General features: G+C 57.6%; 1 protein-coding gene across 4 annotated transcripts in view; it reads right to left on the minus strand.

The window, feature by feature from the left end:
• Window positions 1-4,461: 4,461 nt before the first annotated feature.
• The window catches only part of TEX264 (testis expressed 264, ER-phagy receptor), a 37,067-nt gene continuing 14,029 nt past the window's right edge, over window positions 4,462-27,499 (minus strand). For all 4 annotated transcript variants that reach the window (XM_031958525.1, XM_031958539.1, XM_031958518.1 and 1 more), the window contains exons 3-5: window positions 25,610-25,831; window positions 10,472-10,640; window positions 4,462-5,155 (exon numbers count right to left, since the gene is read on the minus strand). In XM_031958525.1, the coding sequence (XP_031814385.1) occupies window positions 4,860-5,155; window positions 10,472-10,640; window positions 25,610-25,831 (687 nt within the window). In that variant the 3' untranslated portion in view covers window positions 4,462-4,859. The remainder of the gene's footprint in view (window positions 5,156-10,471; window positions 10,641-25,609; window positions 25,832-27,499) is intronic.

Genomic DNA, 27,499 nt, shown 5'->3' on the forward strand with positions numbered 1-27,499 from the left:
CTGGAAAAGGAGACAAGGCCTTGGTCAGAAGTGGAGGGCAAATGGTACAACATTCTTAGATACCTGGTATAAAAAGCACAGTCTCTGGTAAGGACCTCTCCATAACATCACTGTATACTGAGAATCCCTGATCTGGGTGGTTCAGTGTCTGGGCAATGCCTAGGCAGAGGCTCTTTTAAGAAGAGGAAGAGGGCCTAGGACAAAACTGCATGAACCCAGATGTCTTTCCAGTATCATATGGTCCCCTTCCAGTCTGTTTTTGCTGATGGATTCCCAATAATGGATGGGAGCGGGGGGGGGGGGGGGGGGGGGGGGGGGGGGGGGGAACGAGAGAGAAATCAGGCATTTCAAGCTCCTGTAGAGTTGACTGCTACGGCCGAGTGACTGTGTACAGGTGTATGTGGCTGCCTGTGGACATACAGGTGGGTGTGTCTGTGCATTTGTGCGTGTCTTTTTCAGTGTGTGATCAGATTTGTGTGTCAGGATGTGTGTGATTCCGGTCAGAAATGTGGGAGAAGTTGGTTAGTTCCTACACTTTCCCTGAGGCATCACAAAAGCACCAAAGATCCTGTCTGTTACCCTCAGGTATAAGGGTGGAGTCAGGAAAAGGAGATGCTGTTTCAGTGACTCAGTTTCCTCAGCTTGGCAAATATCTCCATCTGTCTCTGGCTCCTCTCCTCCTACCCCCCAGTCTAAACAATTTTGCCAAAGAGTTCTTTGTCACCAGCACACACGCAGCTCTCCCTACTCACATCCACACAGAGACTTCTTGATGCTCATACACAGTCCTGCAGCTACATGTACACACCACTTCCCTGGAAAGTGTCACCTTCCCATGGTACATGACTCGGGAAACTGAGGTCCAGGGAAAGGAGGTACTTGTTCGGGGTCACCTAGTTAGGTTTGAAATGTTCTGACGATCCAACCCAAGGTTTCTGACGTCCCCTAGGGCCCCCTGTCCTTAACTGTTTTCTCCTCTGGTTCAATGGGGTCTATCCCCTTAGGGAAACCTCATCTCTGCCCCCCCATTTATATATACGGGGTTAACCCCCTTCTCTCCATAAGGGAATATAAGACACTGTGAGGATCCAGGAATAGGAGGAGAGACAGAGAAATGGAGGAGGCGGAATTACTCTAGAGACGGGGGATCCAAAAGGGGTGACAATCAGAGAAGGGGGGAATGGACGTGGGGGAGGGGGAACAGGAGGAAGGAAGAGAGACAAGAGACAGAAACCAGAAGTGGGAGACAGGGAGGGGGTTGAAAGGACAAGGAAAAAGACAGAACCGGGGGTGTGGGGGAGAGATGCAGAGATGCTGACGGGGGAGAGGTGGCCTGAGAAAACGACAGAGAGACACTGAAGGGAGACAGAGGCAGTGATGGAGGGACCCAGCCTGAGTCAGAGCCTTGAGGTAGAAGAGGAAGGCAGGATGGGGCTCATCTTCTCCACCTTCAGGGGCTCTTGGGACTGGGACAGGGCGGCCCCGCAGGCTCACCTTACCTGCCTCGGCTCCGAAGAGACGGAGCTCAGCTCAGCCGGCTGTTTGGGTTCTGGGCTCCTGGCTTCCCCGTCTGGCTCTGGCTCTGGCTCCGGCTCCGGCTCCGGCTCCGGCCCGGGCTCCGAGCCGCTCTCCTGCCGCCCAGCTCTCCCCGCCGCTTTCATTCCCGCCCGCCCCGCCCCCGGCCCCTCCTCCCCTTTCCTCCCTGCTGGCTCTGCCCGCTCCGTCACTCCTCAGGCCCCCCCTTTCCCTCTCCTTTCTCCCCCTTACCCTCTCCATCGGCCCCCCAGCCCTCCCTTTCTGCGACTTCTCCCCCCTGCTCGTTGCTCCTCCCTCCGGCTACCTCTCCCGCCCTCCCAGCTCCGGAGCTGTCCGGGCCCAGGTGCTGAACTCAAAACTAGGGGGCCTCGGAGGTGCCTTTGGAGACCTGCCCAGGGACCGGCCGCCCCCGAGTGCCCCTCTGCTCGCCCCGGACTCATCCCTCGGCCCCAGACTGGCCACTTTCCATCCTCTGGTCCCAAGATCCTCCGTCCTCTGGCCCCCAGCACCTATGGCCTATGCTCCTGCCCAACAGCACCCACTTCTCCCTGGAGAGGAAGGCCGGGCTCACTGAGGGCAGCTGAGGGCGTTGGGGTTACCCCTGTGCCCCCACAGTGCCCCTCTCCCCCTTTCTTCCCTGGAGGTTGAGCTGTAGTAACCCGGAGACAGGAAGATGCGGGGGGCCGGGGTCCCTCTGTCAGTTCATGGGACTCTTTTTTTAATCTGTAAGTGACTGCACGTGGACTCCTACAGACACATTCCCGGACCGTCCTTTCCCTTTCTGACAGCCTGATGCTCTGAGACGTTCCTGGGACTCGGGTAACACGTGTCAAAGGGCTCGAGGGGCTTCTCCATGTAAACTGTTCCTGCTCACGGGGGCCTGGCCGTGCCCAGCCTGCAAGTGTCCTGGCTTCCGCACACGCAGGGACACAAATGTGTCTGCACGTGTGTGAGCCAGAGGGCAGGAGGCCACGGCCCTGCCTCCTCCTCCCCCACCAGCAGGCGGCTTTGCAGGCAGCCTGACTCCGTCCTGGTCCAGGTCTGGGGGGGAGAGGAGGGAGTGGAGGGGCGCTTCTCTCACTTTCCTTCAGCTCCCAGGCCCCAGAATGGGGGTCCAGGTTTCCCAGCAGATAGCTGGGAGGCAGACCAGCCTGGGATGGGAGTAAGGTAAGAAGATATGGAGGAGGAACCCAGGCTTTCATGTGCAAGACATATTCTGATTGGCTCTAAAGGGTGGATGTTTCAGGGATAAAAATTTCCATTATATGTTAAGGGAAAAAAAACCAAAAAACGACACAAGAAAGTATCCCTAGACTGTCCAGTAAGGTAATGAGGTCTCCCCACAAAGCCGGGATGCCCGATTGCCAGTAACAGATTCTGTTCAGGTTTGGGTTCGCTGAGACGTTCCATGGGTCACTGCCCACCCAGAGAGCATGTGCTCTGTGGAGGGACTGAGAGCGAGCCCACGTGCATCAGGACCTGCTAGGGCAGTAGAGACGGGAAGCCCAGGGAGGGCAACATCTCTGGGAGGAAGCTCTTGGCTCTCCTTCCCTCCCCCAAAACCTGTCCAGTCCTCGCGCTTCCGCAGGCAGAGTCGCAGCTGCTCTTAGGCCATCGATGCCACACCGAAGGGCGTCGGGCAAATGGGGCAGAGAGGCCGGGGAGCAGAGGAGTCATCCCACCATCCCGAGCACAGAACTCCTCCTGCCAACGGGCAGATCCAACCCTGCCCTCCCAGACGGGGCCCTCACAAGTGTCCCATGGGCACACACACTAATGGGTACATAAAACGACCCTAGTGGACAACAAACAAAATGCCAGTCACCTGGGGAAACACTCATACTGATTTGGGGGCCATTTAAAGGGCAGGTTCATTCTCCCTGAGTCCCTGTTTCCATAAGGCAGAGGAGTATAGACTTATAGCCCCAAGGGACCTTAGAGACCATAGATTACAGATGTGGAAACTGAGGCATAGAAGCACCTGACTTGCTAATGCTTGGACAGGTAGGATCTGAAGTCAGGCCATCCTCCTAACTTCAAACCCAACACATTAACTACACCCTGACACCAGGACAAAAGCCCCACCCCAGGAAGCCTTGCAGCAGAGGGATGAGACCCCAAGCCTGCCAGAAGAAGCTGGAGAGAGCGGCCCCTGCTCTGGGTCCTGTGGATGAAGCCCCCGGGGTTTAAGGAAGTGAAGGCGAGCACACAGACACACACACACCCGAGACAAAGGCACACGTTCAAACACGAGTGGGGCCCCTCTTCACTTGCGCCTGAGACCCTCGAACCAGGAAGGCACAAGCCAGCTGCCCTCTGAGCCCTCAGGAAATGTCAGCCCCGAGTGTGTGGGCACCGTCCCGCCAGCTGTAGGGTGTCCCTGATACCGGTCATTAAATCACAGTGGGGTGCCTGAGGGGCCCGAGGCAGAACATCCCCTGAGCCCAGGCTGGGCCTTCCATTCAGACACTACCTCTGCTCCTAGGGTGGCCCCCCACCTACTCCAGCGACCCAGGAGTATGGGTCTGGGACTAAAGGACACAGAAGGCGGGCAGTGTAGTGCAATGGTGAGGCTCCATCAAGGCCCCTGGGTTCATGGGACACTCCCGGTGTGACTCCCCGGGACCTCAGTGTCTTCCTCCATAAAATCAGAGGGCCGGACTAAATGTCACTGAAGTCTTCCATCTCTGGATCTACAACCCTTAGAAAACAGCAGGGGGCCCCAGCCCCCTCCCCGTGATGGCTCCTGCAGTGAGTTCCTGCCTTCCACCTTGATGATCCCCTTACTCCCGGGAGACCCTGGAAGCGTCGTTTCCCTCCAGTGCAGCCTTGTGCGTGGTGACCCTGAGAGAGCTGGCAGGGTATGATCGGCAGCAACCCTCAGGGGTCCTGGGCCAGGAAAGAAATCTCCAGCTTGAGTCTGAGTGAAACGAAAATCATCTGCTTTATTCTGGATCCTAAAAGTCCCAATGTGAGTCTGAAAAAGACTGATGAGGGAGGGGCAAAATGGGAGGGAAGAGACTGCCCCCTCCAGCTGGCTGGGAATAACAGGCCAGGGAGAGAGGAGAAAGAACAGAGCAAAGAGCTCGGGGTGCAGGGGACCAAGATAACCCCCAGCCTGGTCAGCAGGCGGCAGCCCCACGGGGTCAGCTGGGGCTGCACTGGGCCCCAGCCCTCAGAGCGAGGATCTAGGGGAGAGGGGCGAGAGGCAGGCCCGGCCAGGCCAGGTCAGAGGTGGGGAAGGACGAATTTGATCAGTTCCTCTTTGATTAAGCCCCAGGAGAGGGGGGCTGAGAGGCAGAGGCCTGGACCACAAGGGGCACCTACTCCTCATCCTTCTCCGGGGTGCTGCGCTCCTTGGCCCACTTGGGCCCGGGGGGCTCAGCCTCGTGGCTAAAGCGGAGGTCACCCGAGGCTCCTTCTCCCTCCAGGTCAAGCTCTTCGAAGGAGGAACCACTGGCCCCCGACTCGCTGTAGCTGTGCTCGCTCCGGTTATCGGCGTCATCCCAGCCGCGACCCACCACACCGGGGGACAGGGTGGAGGTGGCAGCCGAGTTCTCGCGGCTCCCGGGGCCTGCGTCCAGACTGACAGAGCTGGTATCACTCAGTGTGTCAGCTCCTGGGGCAGGAGGGAAATGGAGAGGCTGGTGAGTGGGGGGCCGGGGCACGGCACAGCCCGGGCTTCCTCCGAGGAACCTGGGGCTTCCCAAAGGCAGGACTGAGCCCACCTGAGAAAGTGTCCGGGCAGGGGACCAGTACAAGTGGGAGAGGGACAACTCCCCCATCACTGGACAAGACCTATGAAAAAGAGGTGCCCCCCCACCACAATCAGCCAAAGTATTTCTGCCCCTGTCACCGAGAGGGAAGGGAGGAAAGGCGGGAGGGAGAGTGCGGACCTTGGCTCTGCTGGCCCACCTCTCGGTGTTAGCCATGCTTCCCTGCATTCTCACAAAGCCCCCCCCCCCCCAACCCCCCCCCCCCCCCCCCCCCCCCCCCCCCCGCTCTTGGCCGATGAACCTGGCTCTTTCTTGGCTCTAATGTTCTCTATGGCCCTGGGGAGCGTGGGGTGGAAGGGAGAACAAAGGCACTGAGAGCAGTCCCCACCTTCTCCCCGATACACTGTCCTCTTGCCAAGGTCTGGGGAGCAACAAACCAGAGATGTCCCCTGGCTAAAGATGGTGCAGAGAAAGGATATAACTGGGCTGCCCGTACACGGGCCCCTTAAGAAGCAGAATCTGGCTGCTGAGAAATGGAGGCAGCAGGCCCAGGAGGCGTTTGTCTCTGGGAGAAAGCCAGGGAGGGGTTTGGGACTCTTTGGCCCGACTTGACCTCAGACCAAGGAGCACAGGATGTGTCCCCTGAGAGCTAGAGTTGGAGAGACCGGTCAGTGCCCCAAGATGTCATCTTTAAAGCCTCAGCAGCAGCCTGTCCCCTCTTGGTAACCCCATGGCTCCAATGCACTCCCTAGATTTGCAGTCCCCAAAAGGGGCTACTGAGACCAAGAAGCACCATGGGAGTTCCCTTTCCCCCAACCTGGAACTACCATAAAGGGCCCTTCTGCTCCCTAGGATGAAGCACCAAGGCCTGACAGGCATTGGGCAGCAGGTAGGATCGAGGAGGAGGAGGAGAAGGAGGAGGAGGAGGAGGAAGAGGAGAGGAGGGAGAGCTAAGGGGCCCTGGCTAGTGGTGCTCAAGGAGCAGCAGGGAGGTGTGGGAAGGAGTGCTCCCCACATCCACATGTCTCACTTCTAGTCTTAAACATTTTATCATGCTGCCTTGTCTAAAAATTGGCCATCTTTCCCTTTTGTGGGGAAGGCTACTGGATGAAAGAGGAAAATAGGAAGGGGAAGGGGGAAGCGAGTGCCCCCAGCCTTACTCTTGCAGAGGCAGAGACACACAGGGACTGGGGAGCTGCCTTTTCGCCGCCACCTCAGCCGGGTGCCTAGCCCAGGTGTGGGAGCACTGGGGAGGTGAGAGGTTAGCCGTATTCAGCGAGCATGATGCTTTCCTGGTTCTCCGTCTCCATGGTGATGGTGACAGAGCCCAGAGCCCAGGCGCTGCTGGGGGTGTAAATGCTCTGAATTTCGGGCTGGTCTGGGGTTTTTTGGTTGGTCTTGGTTAGAGCTCTGTGGCAGATCGGAAATCGGGACGGGACAATGGGATGGGGCACCCCCTGGATCTGACGGGGGGTCAGAATTAGGGTTAGCCGCTGGCTTGGATCCTATTGCTTTTTGGAATCCTACAGGGTTGGGCTCAAAAGTCAATGGCGTATGCCGAGTGACAGTATAAAATGACTGCCATTCTGAGACCCCATCAGTTCTGGGATACCAGTCAGACCTCCTGGGAAGGGGAGTGCCTTTCCAGGTAAGCCGAACTGTGGGGGGAGAAGAGAACTGTGGGGGCTGAAGGGGGCCTACTCGTCTCTGGGCTTACTTTGCCCACTCGGGGTGCCAATGGAGTGCCCCCAATGCCAGGATGTCCCATGGAGATGCACCAGGAGGGGCAGAGACTGGAAGGCTCTGTCTGCCTCTGGAGCCAGCCTGGTCACCTTCCTTCTCTCCCGCTGGCTACCCCCTACCCCCCACTCCCATCCCAGGGGCCCAGAGATCAGAAGACAATCTCTCCTCAGCCCTGAGGCAGGACACCCGCTCATCAGCAGCAACACATGTCTCTTTAAATAATAATTAGCGCCCCTGGGGGCCGGCAGAGCTGCCGAACTCCCTCCTCTCTTCTCAGGGCCGCAGACCAAAGGAGAGCCAGCATTGGGAGAGAGGCGGAGGGGGAGGGGGAGGAGGAGCACTTTTCTCCAGCCTTATTAAACTGTCATGTCCTTCCCTCCCGCTCCCTCTGCACGGGCTCTCCTGGGATCTGGGTGCCAGGGGAAGCTGGCAGTCAGCCAGCTGCCCATTTTTCACATCCAACCCCACCTTCTGCCCCACCCCCAGACCCCAAGATCTCAGGCAAATGGGGATGGTGTCTGAGCGCTCGGGGGGGCCGACTCTGCAGCTCCAGGTTAGGCCTAGGGGGCCCTGGGGGAGTGTCCCAGGCAGGGGGCCGTTCTCTTGTACCCTGCTCTGTCTCCCCCTCGGTGCCTCCTGTGCCCTACTTGTGCCCCACCTACCATTGCGGCCATCACAGGATCCTCAACCTGCGGGGTCTCCCTTTCTCCCCGTTTGCCAAGGGGGAGGGTGTCCCAGGAGCAAAGGGTGCATGTCTTTGAAAGGAGGTAAGGACTGCACCCCCTCCCCCTGCACATCCTGAAGCAGGAGCCCCACCGCAATGGAGGGTGAGCAGGGGCTGGCAAAGTCCCACCTCACGCCATAACAATGAATGGGTCAAGAAAAGGGGGGGGGGCTTTGAGCTCCCCTAAGGACTCTCCCCACCCAGACTTCTGAGCTGCCCTTGCTTTGATGGAGGCCAGGGGCCGAGATGGGAAGGACAGCTGGACTAGGGGCAGTTTCAGCAGTCTGGGGGCCCCCTTCCCAGCTCTCTGCCTGGAGGCCCACCTCGGGGGCAGCCATTCAGGCTGCTGGCACTCCCTTGGCCTTAGTTTTCAGGAGGGACCTTGGGGCCTCTGTGTGTCTGGGGACACGGGGAAAGGGGGGTCCCCGGACCTGGAACATGTTCTTGGCCATCCGGGCGGCCAGCTCCTTGGGCCCTGCCTTGCTCTGCCGGGGGGCTCTCCACCTCCACATTGCACTTGCAAGGGCTGGCTCTTGCTCCCTCCCTGGTTCCGTCAGACAATGGGCAGAAAGACCCCAACTCCCCGTCTCTATCTCAGCACAGCCATGGAGTGTTTTCAGCAGAGCAGCCCCCAGAGGGGACATGGGGGCCTTTCCCCTTCCCCTTTCTCAGCCAGGTAGGGAGGCTGGCGACCAGCAGCCAAACCCCTGGGGTTCCAGCTGCTCTTGGAGGAACCCGATGGTCACTATTTAACCCCTAACCCCACAGCCGGGCTTTCTCCCCACAGCCAGCTTAATGTGCAATCAAATATTCATCTCCTCTCCTGGTACTAAATAATACATCAATGTAATAGCAGGCGAGAGCCGGCTAATCACCCCCTTTCACCTCCTGCGTCCCAGCCACGGAGAGACGGGCGGGGCAGGCCGGGCGCCCACCACACGCTGCTGGGTGAGTGGCACGCACCTGGCAGCCGGGAGAGCGAGATCCCGCCCAGGGGTGGGCAGGACGGACCCTGTCAGCACGGAGCAAGCCCATCTGCCCTCCCTGCCAGGGGGCCGGAGGGAAATGGGGGCAGGGGAGAAAAGGGCGTTAGGGCTGGTGACAAGCTTATGGGGGGGAACTCGGCCCCCGAGGGAGCCTGGGGGCCGCAGCCAGCTGGAGGGGGAAAGGCAGAGGAGGGATCAGGGTGCCAGACAGTCCCTCAAGAGCACTGGCAGGCTGTGTTTGGGAGAGGAAGGACTGGGGGGGAGAATGAGGGTGGGAGAGATCGGAAGCTCACTACTCGGCCCAGCCTCTCCTTATTTGCTCCCATCCTGAGGTCTGCTCTGACCTTGCGCCTTGTCCTGTGCCCACAGTGGGGGCACCGAGGATCTCGAGGCTGGTTTGAGGGCACTGTCGGCCTGGGCTGTGCCCCAGGGAGGTAATTAAGTGGCAGATGAACCTAATTGTGTTAGACACAGATCCCTGGGGAGCGAGTCACTGTCTCTCTGCATCCCCTCTTGCACACACTCTCCCCTATTTCCCCGTGACCTTGGCGGCCGAGGAGCCGAGCTGCCCAATGAGGCCGATGGGGGTGATGGCTGGGGACGGGGCTCTGTCCCCTCTGGCAGGAGCCGACGCCTTCCTTACACTGCGCTCCTGCTCCCCCGACCCCAGCTCTGTGACCTCTCACAGGTCACAAAAGGAGCTGCCTGGGCTCAGTCCCTTGGGCCTACTTGGGACTGCCAGAGTAACTTTCTTGTTCAGGCCAAGGGGTCACCACCCAGACTGTATGAAGGACTGGGCCAGGGGAAGTGACCTTTGGTCTGGTCCTTTGGGCCTGAGATAATGGTCGGCTAATAGGGCGCCTTCTCCCTCCCTTCCCCCCAATGAAGCAGTGAGTGGCTGTTTTCCCAAGCTGCCCAAGGGGTATTAGCAGGGTGAGGACGGGGACACAGGCTGGGCTACGCTGGAAACATTCAACCACTGGCTTTCTGAAAATGCAAGGCCCCTTTTCATTTCAATCTGCATTATCATCGTTTCTCTCTCCTTTTTTAAGTCTAGCTCTGTCTTCAGGGTGGCCGGTTTGGGAACATTTCACTGTTCCCCTGGGTCAGTCAGCACGAGCTGCCCCTTGTGGATGCCACTGCAGACTCTCTTGATGGCGCGCATTCCCAGCTGGGGCCCCCAACACCCAGGACATGACCCTCCCTCTCTATTCCCGGATCTGGAAGTCAAACACCGACTTCTTTTCTTTTTTTTTGCTGAGGCAAAGTTGTGTGACTTGCCCAGGGTCACACAACCAGGACGTGCTGAGTGTCTGAGGGCAGATCAGAACTCGGGTCCTCCCGACTCCAAGGCTGGGGCTCTCTCCCCTGCGCCGCCGAGCTGCCCCGAGCACCTACTTCTCTAACTGGTTCGGGTCCTTGGAGGCCAAAGGTCGGCTGAGGGCCCAATGGGGAGGAAAGCGAGCCCTCTCTCTGGCCCTTGCCAGCTTGGGCCCCTGGAAACTTCTCTCAGCGGGGGCGCCCAGACAGAGCCCTCCCTGACGCCGTGCTCGCGGGGATCGGGTGCTCGTCTGCGCCCGGCAGTGCCTGGGAATTCAGCATGTGTGTCTGCCGCCTGCCCCGTCTCTCCGACTGGAGCCGAAGGTCTCCAAGGGCCCCCGGTGTCTACTCCTCCCTCCACGGCCCCTCGAGTGCTCGGCGCACAGCCGGGGAGGCCCGCAGCGGTACCTGAGGTGGGAAGGAGCCCCCCTCCCCCTGCAGGGTACCTGTGACATCCGTCTGGGCGTCATCCGCCTCGGCAGCTGCTCGGCTTTTGCGTTCCGTCTCCTTCACCTCAGGTACGTAGAAGTCACCCTGACGGGCCAGCGGGCACACGAAGTGGATCTGGTCCTGCTGGTAGATCTCCAGTCTGGGGTGGGCACAGAGCTTCCGCTCCTTGGGCAAGGGGAGGAAGAAAAAGGCAGCGTGAGATACCCACAGCACCAGCCTGCAGGGGGTGTTGGGGCCGGGGGGGGGGGGGCAATGAAGCACAGGGAGAGGTGACAGCTTAGGGGTGCAGAGAGAGACAGAGATAACCAGTAGGAGTGGCCTATTTTGGGAACTAGACTTACTGGTGGCACCGAGGGCCTTCTGAGTGTAAGGAGGTGGGAAATAAAAGGTACGTAAAGGAGGAGAAATGAAGCGCATGAGGGAGACATTAGAGACAGACTGGAAAAGCAAAGGGAAGGTTTGAAGGGAATATGGACAAGTAGGAAAGTGTTATAATTTTGATTTAATATTTTAAATATTTGATTTAATTTTTAAAAACCTGCCAAAAAACCCAAACAGTTCAGTTTCTCCACCATCCTCTTTTTTGTTTTGTTTATTGGACGTTTGTTCAATATCTGAGCCAGAAAGAAGTTGGGGAGGGGGTCTGGGTTTGAGACACGCTTTTGTCACTACCTCTAGTCTGACCTTGGCAAGCGCCTTCCCACCCTTGGGCTCAGGTTTCCCCTCTGTATATGAAGGAGTTGGCAGATACGGCCTCTCCAGCTTCTTCCAATTTCCAAATTGTACGAATCACAAAAGGGGCTGCCTCTGCTGGGCCTGTGAGGCAGCCACCCTAAGCCCCATGCCCCCCACCTCTCCATGCCAGCCCAGGAGGTACCAGGGGGTCAGTGAGGCGAGGGGGTTAACAACCGGGAGGTCCAGAAGCCGGGGATCCCCACTGGGTAGCCCCCACTGGGTAGCCCCCATTCCTGGAGACCTCTGTGACCCCTGGCCACAGCACCCCCACCCTGCAGATTAAAAATCTCAGAAAGCTTCTCTGGTGCCGCCCCTGCCCCCCTGTGGGCACTACTCAGCCCCGGCAGGAGCGGTGCCCACGGGCCGAGGGTCCTCAAGGTCTCCCCCCTCCCACTGAGACCCTGGAAGGAGGCGCAGAAAGAAGCCTCAGCTCCAGGAGCGACTGTGCAGGGCAGGGCCAGCAAGGGCTAAATGTGCCAACAGCCCAAGGCAGGAAGCCAAAAGGTCCCTCCTGTCCCCCCCCCCGCCCCCCGCCGGGATCGGAGCCCCTAGGAGAGCGCCCCCTCACACCCCAGCCCCGGATGGGAGGATGGTGGCTCCTCCACGCCGGGCCTGGCCGGGCCGGGCAGCGATCCGGAGGCCGGCCTGGGGGAGAGAGCTGCGAGCCAAGCCTCTTCCTGCCTGGGAGGACAATTAGCCTGTGGATCACAGAGAAGATTACTGGGCCGGCCTCGCCGCTGTCACCCTTGTGCGCCGAGCTCCACAGCGAGCGCACAACGGGGCTATTTTTAGCAGCCACACTCACTCCCAGCTCCCCCACGAGCCCCCTGCCCCGACGGCGAGGAGGTCTCAGCCGGGGGAAGGGCCGCTCCCAGGACTCCGCTCCTCACTCTGGGGCCAGAGGCAAGGGAGAGGGGGAAATGGGGGGGGGGTCTCTCCTTTTCTGGAGAGAAAGGAGGGAAGATCTGACTGCAGGCTATTCTCTGGAGCCTTGCCCAGGCCCTTGGGGAGGAGCCCCTGAGCCCCCTGAAGCACAGGCCACAGCTCCGGAGTCCACTCGACTCCATCCAGACCCACATCCAGGAGCTGCCAGGCCCTGGCACTCGGGAGTGGGGGGAGAGGAAACCCCCTTCTTAGCCACTGGTCTTTGCCCTTTTCTTGACGGGGACCCTCAGGCACAGCTGCCCCTCCCTGAGAGGGGAGTCCATCCCCTACTGTGGAAGCCCTGCTTGGAAAAGGAGAGAGTGGAGAAGGGAGCTGAATGATAGCTGGCTCTTGCCTCATCAGCAGGAGGTCACAGTGGGGGAGGGTGGGACAAAGCAAGCAGGCCTGGCTGACCCCCTGGGGTCCAGTTAATGACTGACCTTCTCAGCATCTCTGGCTCGGCCCTGGGCCTCCAGCTGGTGCAAAGGGCAGCAGTGGGCAAGGCCGCCCCACAGCTGGAGCCTGAGACAGAGCTGGCACGATGGTGCTAATCCTTCAAAAGGCCATGTAAGGCCCACTGATCAGTCTGTGTGTTTGGGGACAGTCTTAGAGGCTGAAGCTCCAGCTGCCCATCCCCCAGCACCCCCCAACCTCACCCTGCTCTTCAGAAAGCTCTGAGGACATGAAGGAAGCAGAACCTTCTGTTACCATCTCCCAGAGTCCTGCACAGCAGGGATGGGTTACCTTGGGTTACATCCCCTGTGGTGACCCCATGCCACCTGCTCTCCCTCAAACCCCTTGCCAGCAAGTGGGGGGCAATTCTGTGGCTGCTGAGCACATCTGCCTCCCTGAGAGAGCCCAGCCTCTGAAGTTGTTCACTGCGGAGGGCTCTGTTGTCATGGAAACCGCATCTTCTATCCTTCCCGTGGCTTCCATCTCAAAACCATCAGGGAGAACAGAGGAACAGAGAAGAGAGAAAAAATGAAGGGCCTGGCAGGCCCAGGCCCAGTCTCTCTCCCTCCCTTTCTCCTCAGATCCTCTCAGGCAGCACACACAGGGAGCCCCTTTTCTCCTGGCCCCCCTTTCCTCTGTGCCGGCATCCCCACCTCTGGCTTGTCCCAGCCCGCAAAGGGAGGCCCTAGAGGAACCTTTCCTTCCTGCCAGGGCTGCCCTGACACCCTGGTCCTGCTCCTTATTCTGCCCAGGGAGCCGCTTGTCAGAATGTGGCACCAAACTAATTAAAATTTCATTTACGGCTCAACTGAAATCATTAAAACACAAGCCAGGTCCTGTCACAATTTACACCTGAGGGGAAGAAAAGGAACAGAAGATGTTAAAGACATTTGTTCTTCCTGGGTACCAGCCTTGGGGGGATAGCAGAAAGGTGAAGATAAAAGGGGGTACAATGCACTCTTCACCTGCTGGCCCTGGCCTCTGAAAACCTGACCACCTCTTCTCCCCAGAGCCCGGCTGGTGAAGAAATAGCGTCTGCTCCAAAGGAACAAGCAGCCTCATGCACACACCGAGGAGAATGGGGAGGGGGATTCCAGAATCCTGCCTTTGTGGCTCTGGGTACATGACTCAATCTCTGTAGGCCCCGACACTTGCCCAGGGTTGTCCATAGAGAGGCCTTGCAGGGCAGCCAGGACCTAAAATACGAAGGAAGGCCAGCAGGCTGTGGGTCCATGGCTTAGAGGGGGGCAATTCTGCCTACCTTTTCCAGGATGTGGTGCTGTAGCCTTGGTGCAGAGGAAGGGGTAAGGCGAGGGTTCAGGAAGTGCAGGGATGTGTGTTCTCCCAGGCCAGTGGAGGAACTCTTCCTGGGTCATCAATCAATCGACTAATTAGCCAATGAGCATTAATTGAGCAATTAATTATGTGCTGCATGCCAGTTACCTAAGCATTTGGGGGCAGAAACAACCCTTGTCTTCAAGAGCCTCACACTCTAACGGAGGAGAGAGCATGGGCATCACTAGGAATGTACAAGAGTGGGAGGAAGGTCATCTTGGAAGGAGACACCTGTAGCCAGGGAGAGGGAAAAGCCTCTTGGAGAAAGTTAGATTGGAGCTGAATCTTGGAGCACTCCAGGGGTGGAGAAGTGGAGGCCAGGAAGGAGGGCACTGGAGGTCCGAAGGCACTGGCAGAAGGCCGGGTAAGTCGGCCCAACCGGCCTGAAGGCAGTGATAGGCCAGAAGCCTGGGAAGGCAGGCAAGGGCTTGCAGGAACAGGGGGGACATGTGGGGAGAGAAGCAGGTTACTCTAACAATCCAGGTGAGAGGTGATCCAGGACTACACTGGGAGGAGGCTGATCTGGGTAGAGACAAGAGTTCAGAGATGCTAGAGACAAGATAAGGCTGGCAATGACTGCATAAGGAGAGGGAGGGGGCGAGGAGGACCAAGGCTGCAAACCTGGAGGGACAGGGGTGCTTGTTCTTGGTGCTGCCCAAAAAGTCTGGAGAGAGGACACAAGGGAAGTTCTGGTTTAGACGCTCTGAGTGTGAAAGGGCCACAGGGTGGCCAATGGGCAGCTAGCTGACAGCAGCACTGCAGCTCGGGAGAGAAAGGAGGGCCAGGTCCAGCATGGGCGAACGCTCTACCCAGAGGTGATGGTTAAAACCATGAGAGAAGGAGGAAAGGGGCACCTTCAGCTTCAGGGGGACCAAGGACGGGGCACTCAGGCCTGGGTAGGAAAGATGAGGAAGCTGGTCCACAGGAGCCGCTGAAGTGGTCAGACCCCATGGGAGAATGGGCCTAAGGCCAAGGCCTATTTCTGCTATCTGCCTACAGACTGTCCAGGGGTGGTAGCTCTCAGGGACCTCAAAGCAGGGCCGGTCCCTGGGCCTTGGAGGGTGGTCAGTAAAGCAAGCCCCTCCCTCCCCCCGGTGACAAACAATTCTGTCACAGTGTCCGTGCTTCCTTCCAGATTGCTGGCTAGGCCCTGGAACAATCTTGCTGAGGACCCTGGGAGCTAAGTCACCAAAGGGAGTGTTTTTCACTAACAGGAGCCTTAAGAGCCCCAAAGGGAAGGAAGGAGGAAGGGTGACGGAGAAGGAGATGTCAGGGTCACATCCACAAGTCCACTGGGCTGTCCCGAGTGTTCTTCAAGTTGTGCTGGAGGAAGAGTCAGCCACCAGCAGCTGGGTCAGCGGTTAGAGGAAGAACACTCTCCTCCAAACTTGAGGAAGTCCTCATGTTGTCCCTAGTGCCAAGTCTGCCTTCCTCCCATCTCATCTTGGAGCAGAAGGGCTGAGCAAGGAGCTACCTGGGAAAAAGATGGTGAGGACTGTGTTCCCCCCTCCCCTCGCCATGGCGGGAGTCCCTGGGCAGCAAACCATCCAGCTGGTAAGCAGCTGTTGCATCCCACCCAAGGGTGGTGGCATTTCAGTGGTGGGTGAAGTGATGCACACTTATTTTTAATTATACAGACAGACCCTCTATGCCTACGCCCCCACATCTCCCCGGCACACGAGGAAGTGCACAAACACACACAGGCGCACACGTGGGGGTGAAGGCCCGGGCATCCCGAGACAGACCCTCCGTGTGACATGTGCAAAGTGCCTGGAGACGCCTCGGCAGGGGGGCTGCCTCACAAACGCGGCACGTCCTTATTATCCTTCCTACCCTGGGAGCTTCTGCCATCTCCTCTCAGCCCGCTCCCAGTGGCCACCAGGCCCCTGCTTGTCTGGGGAGAGGCTGGCCAAGCTAAAATTAAACAGCTTGAAAAGCCACGCAGGAAGCAGGAATGATGTGTTAAAATGAAACACCTCCCGTCACCTCCCATCTCAGGATGTCCCTCTGCAGGGCGGCCCCAGACCAGGTGCTGTGCCCAGTGCTGGGAGCACCAAGGGAGGGAAAGATGGGCGGGGAGAGCAGGGAGCGAAGGGAGCGGCGTGGTTGGGGAGACGAGGCTGGCGCAGGGACGGGAGAGGTGGGTGAGGAGGGAGGAGACGCAGCTGAGGCGGCCGCCGCGGAGATGGAGGGAGAGGGGGAAGCAGAGGCAGCGAGGCTGGGCTGAAGCTGCTGTGCCGGGCCGAGGGCCCCCCGCCTCCCAGTTTTTTCATTTTCACTTCAGGAAAGGCAGGCTGCCATGCAATTTACACCTCAGCTCGGCCTCCTGGAGCTGCCCTGGGCCCAACTCCCCTTGAGAGCTGAGAAGGGAGGATGGAGGCAGCTGTGGGCCAGGAAAAAGAGGGCGGGGAAAGGGGGACACCTCCACTTCAGGTGCAGCCCTTCAAACTCCCAAATGCCAAGAAGCAGTAGGTTCGCTTAGGGGAAGAATGGGGACAAAATGAGCCACAAGCCTGCTTTTCCCAGCCTCCAGACAGCTTCAGGCACAGAGTCTCCCCTAGGCCAAAGCTCCCCCGACCCACTGCAGAGGCCCCCATGGGCTACAGCTTCCTGAACCCCCCCAGAGAGCTGCCCAGGGAGTCAAAGGGGCTAAAGCCAGGGGACTCCAAGGGGAAGGTGGCCGGGAAAGGAGGGAAAGGACTGTGGTTGTGATGGCCCTCAGCAGAGACCCCCAGCTGAGCTTTAGGACTGCATGGCTCACAGAGCCCCTGCACCTCGTGTTTTTAGTGTGTTTTTTAAGAAGGCTGCTCCCTCTAGAAAGTTCTGTGGGCAGCACTGTTGTTCCAAGTGGCAGTGGCATTTCCCTGGAAGAGAAGACCCCGTGGGCCAAAGTGATGACTAACATGGGCTGTGTCCTTTGAAGGAGAAAGGACCTTGGGTCAGCTGAGCCCTCTCATCCTGTGCCTAGGCTGATGGAAAAGTCGCTGATTGATTATCCAGCAGAGGGAAAAGCTGTTCTATGCAGATGGAGCCGTGAAGCAGAGCAACTGGGAACCGGGAGAGGAATAAGTGCCAGCAGGGAAGGACAGGTGGGCAGTCGGGGGGAGAGGACACGGGGAGGGGGGGGTGCTGAGTTTCCTGTGACAGCATCAGTGCCCTCAGCGGGTGGGACGACACCTTCCAGGGGACGCGTTCCTTCTGGGGCCTCTGCGTTACCAGCTGCATTGTGACGGGGGTGGGCCCCTGACCCACCCTTGTCTGGGGATGCACTTTAGGGAGGTGAACCAAGGCCGACCAAGCCCAGGAAGCAAGCGGGCACAGCATATCTCTGCTGGGACTCTAACCCCAAGGCTACGGGACAAAGTTATTGCAACTTTCCTTATTTTTGTAACCTGCCTCCTGATATTAACTCTTATTCTGTCTTGTTCATCTGGGTCCCCGCTGCAGGGAACAAGTCCCCCTGTCGTACCTGAACAGGCAAAGATGGCCAAAGATTGATGCCAGCGGCCCCTGGAGTAAAAAGGTGAGAACCAAGCTCAGCCATGAGCAAGGGGGCCCATGGGCCTGTTCTGGGGGAGATGGAGAGTGTGGCCCCGACGCCATTCAATGTCACCTCAGCAGGAGGCCTCCAGAGGAGGGGCATAGGGAGCTCTGCTGAGCATCAGTAACCTGGACAAAGGCACAGAAGGGCAGGCTCACAGGGCATCAAGTCGGGAGGGAGAGCCCCCAGGGCAGTCAGGAACCAGAGACCCTAACTGGGCAGAGCAGAGGGCGGAGGCTAACCTGAGGCTCCCTGACTTTTTCTTTGCATTCTGGTAAATGCTAGAGACAACCTTCGAACAGTAGTTTTAAACATCATAAGTAAACAGTAAGTTCCAGCCAGGAGTTAGTCACTTTTCTCCTGTCCAAGACTATGGATTCTCTAAAATCTAGCCATGGACCCACAGCGACTACTGACCCTCGGCTGGGCACCTTGGTCTAGCAGGTGAAACTCAATAGGGGTAAAAGAAGTCTTATGTTGGATTCAAAAATCTACTTGCCAAATATGAGATAGAGCAGCTTGTCTGAAACAAGAATGGGGAATTTCCAGGATTTGTGAGCACAAATCCCAATAAAGCACCCAGTGTGCTCGGGTGAGTGTGTGCACTGTGAGAGAGACCTAATCCCGAGCCCCTCTGGGACCGGGGCCGTCTTCCCTTCTGGGAGTCACGCTAAGAGGCCGCTGCTGAGCAGAAGAATGCCCAGTAGGGAACCAGAACGGGAGCTAGCACTACGAGAGGAGAAGCTTCAGTGAGTGAGGAAGGGGACGGCCACCGCCATGTGGAAGACAGACTTCCGCTTGGTGCCAGAGGCCCAAGAGCAGCGGCAGACGTGCAAAGGGGCAATTTAGGGCTGAGAAGGGACTAGTTTCTTTGGAGTCGGAGGCACCCAAAGGTGGGCCGGGTACCTCGGCCGGGTGTGCTCCGCAGAGACTTCTCTTGGTATGGGCTGGACTTGTTGGCCACCGAAGCCTCTTCTAAACCCAACTGCGGCTTTATGATTCCAGGACTAACTGAAGGATCTGAGAGAACAGGGAAGACGGGGGTGAGCCTGAGAGTCAGGGCAGCGCATGGCTGACAAAGTGCCTTAGTCACTGGGTGACCCGGCTCTGGTGATGCTGACCATAAGCCACTGACCCTCTCCAGGCACAGTTCCCCTGTATGTGAGACGTCTGTTTTGGACAACCACTAAGGTTCCTTCCAGTGCGGACTGAGCAAGGGAAGGAGTGGCGGAGGGGACAGGCTAGGGCAGAGACACCAAGGAGGCTCTGGTATTACTCCCAGTAGGCAACTCCTGATTGTTCAATCAGCAAATCAACATTTTCTAAACACCTACTATGTGCCAGGCATTCTGTTAAGCACTGGGGATACAAAAAGAGGCAAAAGGCAGCTCCTTCCCTTCTTGGAGCTCACAATGGGGGAGAAAACAATCAGACAGCACAATATAAATAGGAAATGATTAGTCCAAGGAAAGCTCTAGAATTGGGTGTGTGTGTGTGTGTGTGTGTGTGTGTGCAAAAGGACTCCTGGAAACATGAGATTTTGGTTGCAATACAAAGAAAGCCAGCAAAGCCAGGAGGTGAAGATGAGAAGAGCATCCCAGACATGGGGGGCAGGAGGTTGGGGGGGGTTTGTCCATGGGGCAGCCAGGAGGCCACTGTCATTGGATCCAAGAGAATGTGGTGGGGGAGTGAGGTGTAAGAGCACCAGGAAGGGAGGAAGGGGCCAGCTTATAGAGGCTTTGAATGACCAACAGGACTCCCTAGAAGTGACAGGGAATCTGCTGACGCAGTTCGTGGGAGTGACGCGAGGCCGAGAGGGGAGTGTGATGGTCTGAGTCAGGCTTTAGGAAGATCAGTTTGGTGGCTACACAGAGGATGATGGATGGAGGGGAAGACCTGAGGTAGGCAGACCCACTGGCAGCTGCTGCAACAGTCCAGGCACAAGGAGAGGAGGGCCTGTACCAGTGTCTCAGTGGGCACATTCAAGAGATGTGGCAAAGGGGAAGTGGGCAGGCCTTGGCAACACTGTGGATATGGGCAGCGAGAGGATGACTCCTAGGTTTTTGAGGCTGAGGAACTGGGGGTTTCAGTAACAGGGGAGAGGGGATTGCTAGATAATGATAATGAGTTCAATTTTAGCCCTATTTAGTTTCAAATGTCTCCTGGACATCCGGTTGAAGCCGGGTGAAAGGCAGTTGGAGATATGAAATTGGAGGTCAGCAGAGAGTTTGGGGCAGGAAAGGTAAACTTGAGAATCATCAGCATAGAGGCGATAATTAAATCCACGGGAGCTGATGAGATCACCAAGGGGAGCAGTATAGAGGGACAAGAAAGGGGGGCCTGGGACAAAGCCCTGAGGGACACTTATGAGTATGGTGGAAGCTGGAGGAGAAGCCAGCAAAGGAGAGAGGGAAGGAGCAGTCAGATCAGTGGGAGGAGAAGCAGGAGAGAGGAGTGGTCTGAAAGCCTAAAGAGAAGAGAATATCAGAGGATGGAATAATCAGCAGTTTCAAAGGCCACCACGAGGTAAGAGAATGAGGACTGAGAAAAGGCCATTGGATCTGGTAACTCTTAGATCATCCGTAACTTTGAAGAGGGTAGTTTGGTGGAATGACAAGATCAGAAGCTGGGCTGTAAGGGGTTGTGACAAGAGCAGGAGGAGTGAGTGGATGGAGGAGATGTGGGCACTTATGGGGGCAGGAGGGGAGGAACCAGCTGATGGGAATGGAAGGGCAATTTGCTGGAGAAGAAAGGTTGGAATGGGATCCCTCGGGTAGCTAGATAGGGGGCTTTGGGCTGGTAAGAAGTAAGATCACATCTTCATATGAGACGGGGTAAATGAGGCAAGGATGGCCACCGAGGCTTTTCTCTCTGTCAGGTGAGCCTCTAGAATGGAAGCTGACAAGTGAATTCTAACCCTAACTCTGTACCAATTCTTGTCCCATATGACCTGGACTACCCACCAGCTTCCTAATGGGCCTACTCCATGAAGACTCCCCTTCTAACCACAAGTGTTCTCCCCATCCTTGGACTACAAAAACAACCCTGTCTGTTCCTCTATTTGGGATGTCATTGCGTTCTGTCTCTTATTGTAATTACATACACCATAGCTCCCTTCTCTGCTAGAACACGGAGTCCTTTCATACAAAGATCTCTCTGAGCACTGGTACGGAACAATGCCCACAGGAAGTGCTCAGTGATCATCTACCTGGAAGAATCAAAGACCCAGTGAAGGAGGTGTGCTTGGCTCTCCAAAAAGTGAACAAGAGGTGCCATGGGCCAGAGGCTGTCAAGAGTATTTTGGAGGAGAGCAGACAGCAAGGAACCCGGACCAAGGACGGGGGGGAATCCCTCTTTATCCATTTCCCTCTGTGCCAGTCTGGCCTAATTTGGGGCTTATGTCCATGCTCCCTGCCAGGCTGGATACTAATCATTTTCTCTAGGCTGGGACCAAAGAGCTAATCCACTCCTATTATGTGGCTTTTTATCCAGAGGAGGAAGGACACATGGCCAGACAGCAGTGATTGGTGATAGCTGCAGATTCCCAAGGAGTTCCACTCTGTCTCTCACCTCGTCCCACCTCCTCATGATGGACGCAGTCAGAGGGGACGGCAGGCTGAGAGCAGGGGCTGCTTCCCCGCACTGCCCTGGCGCGTTCCCCGCTTCACCCCGGTGTAAGGCCGCCCACGGCAGGTCAGTGTGAGAGGCCCCAATGCTGTGGGCCGCTCGCCAGCCAGACACGTGTCCCACATTGTGGGCCCAAGGAGGCCCGCCAGGCAGCAGGGCCGCACACACACAGATGGCTTTCGTGGACATAGAGCTCACAGGCTGTGTCTGCCTCTAGGCAAGAAATGAAGGTGGACCATCTAGTGAGAAACTCCCTCTGCTGGATAACCCCAAACCTGCCTGACAGGAGGACGCGGCGCCCATCAGCATTAGGGGAGGGAGATAGGGAGACAAGGGCCTCTGACTGGGGGGGTGAGAGAGGAGCAGCTGCCGCCTCCCTTCCCAAGCCAGGCCTGCCCCAGGGGCCGGGCAGAGGGGGCACTGCCGCCTTCTCACGCCACTCATGCCACTGCCAGTGGGCCTTCTCCCTGGCCCAACATAAGTGGGGGCCTCGCCGTCTGGGCCACAGCACCCTGTGTGATGACAGAACTTGCAGCTTCGGAGCAGATGCTAACTCTGCATGGTTTGCCCCCTGGGGCTGGGAGGTGACGGCTTCAATCAGCCCAAAGCCAACTGCGCACCAATTTGCTGACCTGAGCCCTAGGCTGGTAAGGACGGCTCTTCCTCTCTGACGCCCAGGGCCCAACCAGGTGGCGAGGGGCGGAGTGCTGGGCCGGACTCATCGTCATGAGTTCAAATCTTACTTCCTAGCTGTATCAGGCTGGGCAAGTCACTTCTCCCTGTTTGCCTCTGATTCCTCACCTGTCAAATGAGCTGGAAAAGGAAATGCCAAAACCCTCTGGTATCTTTGCCAAGAAAACCCCAGCTGGGGTCATGAGGAGTCAGACAGATGAACGACTGGAGCCAAGAGCAGCACCCCGGAGCATGAGCCTGGAGCTCATGCACACCGGGGCATGAGCCGCTCAGCGCTCACCTCAGAGACCCAGCTCTCCTGCAGAGGGAGCGCGAGGCCTAAAAGGCCTCCCAGCCGTCCCACCCTCTGCCTCCGCCTCCGCTGCCAGTTTCCCCTTCATTTAACAAGCAGGGATTCACTGAGCCCTCATTACAGGCAAAGATCAGATAACAAGCCCATGGTGGCGGAGTTCTTGCCCAGAAGGCACTTACTTTCAGTTAGAAGATAACAGCTTGTAAACAGGCATTAAACCCTGGAGGGCTGGAGGGAGCTCGCCAGTGACCAGAGGGAATGGGAAAGGCTTCCTGGAGAAGGGCCCACAAAGGCCGGGGAGCCGGTACTTTTGCTCCGAGGCAGAGAGGGGACACTAGGACCTAAGGCCAGAGCGGGGCCGGGAAGGAGCGTGTGCTGGGGAGCAGAGCTGAGAAGGGGAGAGGGCTGCTGAGAGAGGCCGGGGCTGAGCAGTATGTGGCACACCATGGTTGCTGGGTTCTTGGGGGTCTTTTGGAGATCCTTCCAGATGGCTGACTGCTCCCAGCAAGCCCCAGGGGATTCCTAAGCCCAAACCCTCTTGCAGGGGGCCATTGCTGTCCCCTTCCCTTAGTTCCTTCAGTCCAAGGCCAGGATTATTCTTCCCATCTTCTTTCTCCTCTTCCCTTTACTCCATTCCCCCAACTGGCCGGCTGCTGTCAGGCCACGACAAGCTTGCCAGCACCTTCCCATTAGATCAAGAAGGCACACAGAGAGAAGCGCAGGCGTGCCTGAGGGCGCACAGCCCGGCAAACTCAGGGGGCTGCAGACTCCAGAAGGCCTGGAGCCTCCTCAAGCCACTCCTTTCCCTGATTCCACAGTAGAGGGTGGAGAGTCAAGACAGGGAGAAGTAGGGGTGACCCTGCCTCCCTTCCTCAAAGAGCAAAGACAAACACTCAGGGACTTTTGATTTCAGTTCCTTCATGCCAGCTCCTCTCAGGCAGGTTCCTGGGTCTGAGGGTCCTCTCCCCTCCAGGCTCAGCAGGTGCCCCCTGGGCCGGAAGCTAACAGGAACCTCGTCCCCGGAGGCCGAAGAGAGGCTGGATGCCAGAAAGTCTCCCCTAAGGTGGCCGGCTGGCTCTGGCCAGGGGGAACTCCCAGCCTCCCTAGGCTATCCCGAGCACCACAGACCTGGGAGCTCCTTGCTGGCTATCTCCAGTCTGTGATTCAAGGATCAGGGCTACCCAGATCTCACCGCCTGTTCTATCTTCAATGGGCCTGGGCTCCCTGGGGAGGGAGTTTTCAAAGAAGTGACATCACTACTTAGAACACCTAAAAAGTCTTGAGAACTGGGATATACGGGCAGAAGTATCTAAAAGGCAGGCCTCGAGTGGCCTTGGACACCTCTCCCTTTCCATGGCATTTCCACACAAGGTCTGTACTCTCCCAGCGCCCACCACGGCACGGTACTCTGCATTCTGGGAAGCACTTGGGGTTGTGCCCCCATCTCCTCTGAGCCAGCTACTCCAGCATTAGTGCTACTCTCTGGGAACTTGAGTGTGCAGGGGGAGTCAGGAGGACACACATTCAAATCCGGCCTCAGACACTTGCCAGTGGTGTGACCCTAGACAAGTACTTCCCCCTGTTCACCTCAGTTTCCAGAGGGTAAACAAGCTGGAGAAGGAGATGGCACACCGCGCCATGTCTTTGCCAAGAAGATCCCAAATGGTGTCACCAAGAATTGGGCAAGATTGAAAGGACTGGACAGCAAAGATAAGAGAAAGAAGGCCCCACAAAGACAGAACACACATGCGTCACCCTTTTCACAAAGAGTACCCATTTCCTGAGTTATGCCTGGCCAAACTGCGGAGGATGGAGACCGCAGAGTGTTAGTGGGGGATGTCTCTGGCCTCCCTCCCTCCCCGAACGCTAGGAAGACCCTGCTTGGGGTGAGCTCTTCAGCCCATAAGACCTCATCTGTCCTTCTGACTGGATGGCGGGGCCATGAATGCCAGACTTCCTTTGAAGGGAAAATTCTGGCTCAGACATTGCCTTGCTTCTCAGCTGGCGGCACCATGTGGGATTTCTCTGACTTCTTCAGCAAGTCTGCTCAAGTCCTTCTTTGCCTGACTCCTGCTCCCCACAAATGTGCATCCTCAGCCCTCAGCACTTAATAAATACTGGCTACTGACTGTCAGAATATGATTGTCATAATAAATGACAAAGGGACCACTTCAAACTTGGCTATGAAGAACTGCTGCAGCGTGAAAACCAGGAAAACAGCTTATACAATGACAATCATACAGGGAAAAACATCTTCCAAAGGCTCCATTATTCTGATCACTGCAATGCTAAACCACTGATGATGAAATCTACCACCCTCCTCCTGCAAGAAAGAAAACATTTAAAAATGCAGGTTTGGGGAGATGGCCAAAGAGAGACTCTACTAGGCTGGACTATGCATGATTGTTGTGAGGGGTCTGTTTTTTAGCTTGCTTTGAAATGTCCCATGAGGAGGGCGACTGAGAAGGAGAAATAATAAATGTGTCAAAAAAAAAAAAAAAAAGTTTAAAAACCCTGTTGGTTTTTTAGCTTAGGGGAAACCTTAACAGCTTTCCCCTACTTTGTTATCCATTCACACTTTGCCCCAGCCCTCCCTCAAAAACCTCCAATGACCCGTCCTCTGCAGAGCCTGGACTCTTGATTCCACTAGGTTGGTCCAGCTCTGGTCCTTCCCTCAATGACTATACCCAGAGGCCATTGGGGTTCTTGCTAACAGAACCCCAGGAATCACATCATGCAGATCACAGAAAGAACAAGAGTGGAAAGACAGGGCGCAGCCAGCTAGTCCTCTGCCAACTTTAGAGTGGCTGGACATCCCAGGTTAGAGGATGGCCCCTCACAGATTCTGGCTAGGCTAGTAGGAGAGGAGGAGAGAACTTTAAAGGCTGCCTTCTCTGAGGAAAACTCTGTGTAATGGGGCACTCTTCTCAACCTCAGACAGATCTGAAAATGGCCCGGGGGTCTGGGGAGACAGGGTCCTTGGGAGCTGATGGCAGCCCAAATTATGCTGGATGCCAGGGAACAAGGTGATGCTTTTGTCAATGAGACCCTTGGCTAACACTTAATGGGACTGAGGCATTGGACAGCTCTAAGGTTCCAACCCGATGGGGTTCATTCAGCACTCCCAACCCCCACCCCAGGTCATGTCATTACTATCCAGTCACGTCCAACTCTTAGTGACCTGTTTAGGGTTTTCCTGGCAGACGCTGAAGTGGTTTATTATTTCCCTTCCCAGCTCACTTTATAGATGAGGAAACTGAAGCAAACAGGGTGAAGGGACTTGCCCAGAGTCCCCCCAGGAAGAAGTGTCCGAGGCTGGATTTGAACTTGGGAATCCGCCTTCCTGACTCCGGGGCTTTGTCGCTGCCAGCTGCCCCACCCCCTCCCCAGCCGCCCCAGAACCTGCCAGCAGCCGGGAGGAGAGGGCAGAGGCCTGGATGGCAGCCTCAGTCCCCCAGCTCGCCCCCGCCTGCCCCTCTGTGCTTCCTGTCTCAAGCCTGCAACAGAGAGCCAGAGAGAGAGAGGCAGCCTCACCTTGATGTACGTATCCAGGGCGGGATGGACCCTGTGGACGGCCAGATGGATGGACAGCGCGGTGGTGTAGGGGAAGACGGCGGTCACGACATGGCTGGGGGCTGGGAAGGAGAAGATCTTGAACCCAAACTTCTGGTAAAGGCGGATGAGCTCGGGGGATGGTGACTCTTCGCCCTCGCTCAGGATGCTGCCCACGGCATAGCGGCACTTCTCTGCAGGGACCTATAGTGGGGGAGAAAGCGGGGCATCAGGTGCTTTGGGGGAGTCACAGGCAGGGAGGCCAAGGTCCCCAACAAAGAGAACAGAGCCACAGCCTCATGCGGGCTGCTGCCACGCTAACAACCGCCGGCTGTGACACTGTGCTTTACACCCCATCTTCGACCGCAGCCTCCAACCCAGAGAAGCGGTTATGAGGAAGGAAAGAAACATCTGTTACGTGCGGCTTCGTGCCAAGGACTGTGCTGGGCCCTTTACGAGTATTTTCCCACTTGATCCTCACAAGATCTTGGAGGAAGCTGCTATTACTTCCATTTGACAGCTGAGGAAGTTGAGGCAAGAGGTTGAGTAAAGCGCTCCCGACTCCAGGGCTCTGTGCCCAGCAGCTGCCTCCGAGCCGTTTGCCAATGAAGAGGCCCTCCTGATTTCCCAGCCTGGACACATGCCACACTGGGAGTCAGAGCAGCGATGGCCCCGAGGGAGAGAAGGGCACCCTGGGAAGCCAGCCCCTCCCGGCCCTTGCTCCCTGAATCCCAGGGGGCCGAGGCTCTGCAGCCGTCACAAGGACAACAGGCCTGCAGACGGGGTGAGGAGCTGGAGCCCCCAGAGTTCAGAAAGCTTTGTATGGAGCCGTGGCTGAGACCCTGAGGAGGCCCTGGGGACCCTCTGGAGGGTGGCTCAGGGACACCTGAGGGAAGGCACCCCAGGAGATGCTGACAGACTCCACAGCCCTGATGGAGGCGGGCGGCGAGGCTCAGAACAAAGCCACCTCTTCAGATGAAGGTTATCCGCTTAAAGGCTGAGGACCCAAAGGCTTTTCTTCAGCCCCCAGAAGTTTCCTCTGGGGGCACACTGCCCAGGACCGCCAGCCCCTCCTGTTGGGGTCTCCAGGATCCTCATGTCTCCCTGCTGTCATGTCCCCAGCTTCACCCTCACCTGCCACCTTTCCCGCGGACGGGAGCACCGTGCAGACAGCCTGACTCAGCCCCATTGCCCTTTCTCAGTGCCCATTTCTTCTCTTCCTGGAGGAGCCAGACCGCGTCCCCCCCCACCCCCCATGCTTTCCATTTTCTGGTCCACCTTCTGCCTCCTCAGCTTCTCTGAGACCACCGGGGGCCAGGCCCACGTCCCTCGCAGCCCCGACTTCACACCTGAAGGGACTTTGGAGCGGGGATCTCCTCCAACATTCCTGATGGGTCAGCTCGTCCCCACCCCCAGGCCCCCCGCGACACAGAACTGCTGCAATCGTCCTGCAGGCTCCTGTTCTGGGGCTGCCCCTGCTCCGCCAGCTCTGCCCGCCATTCCCTTGGTCATCGCGGCGCGCTCAGACTCCCGAGCGCCCTGGCCCCTGCCCAGGCCTCTCTACAACTTGCCTCCACAAGCTTCTCCTGGATGGCCCGCAATGGAGACCCCGGGCTTGGGTCTCGGCTCTAGCTGGCACAGGCTTTGCCCCTGGCTCCCCCACTGCTGGAGCCCTCCCTGAGGCCTCTGGGTCCAGGAGCCGGGGTCTGGCCTGCCCGGTGCTGGCAGCAAGCAGCCACCCTGAGCCCGCAGGCCACGCGCTCTCTCAGCCAGGGAGGCTTCAGGCCTCCCCCCCCCCCCCCCCCCCCATGGTTGCTCAGATGCCCCAGAGGGCCGTGCAGTCAGAGCCGCGGGCACTAGGGGGCGCCGGCT

Source organism: Sarcophilus harrisii, chromosome 1, assembly GCF_902635505.1.
Source record: "Sarcophilus harrisii chromosome 1, mSarHar1.11, whole genome shotgun sequence".
Lineage (NCBI taxonomy): Eukaryota > Metazoa > Chordata > Mammalia > Dasyuromorphia > Dasyuridae > Sarcophilus > Sarcophilus harrisii.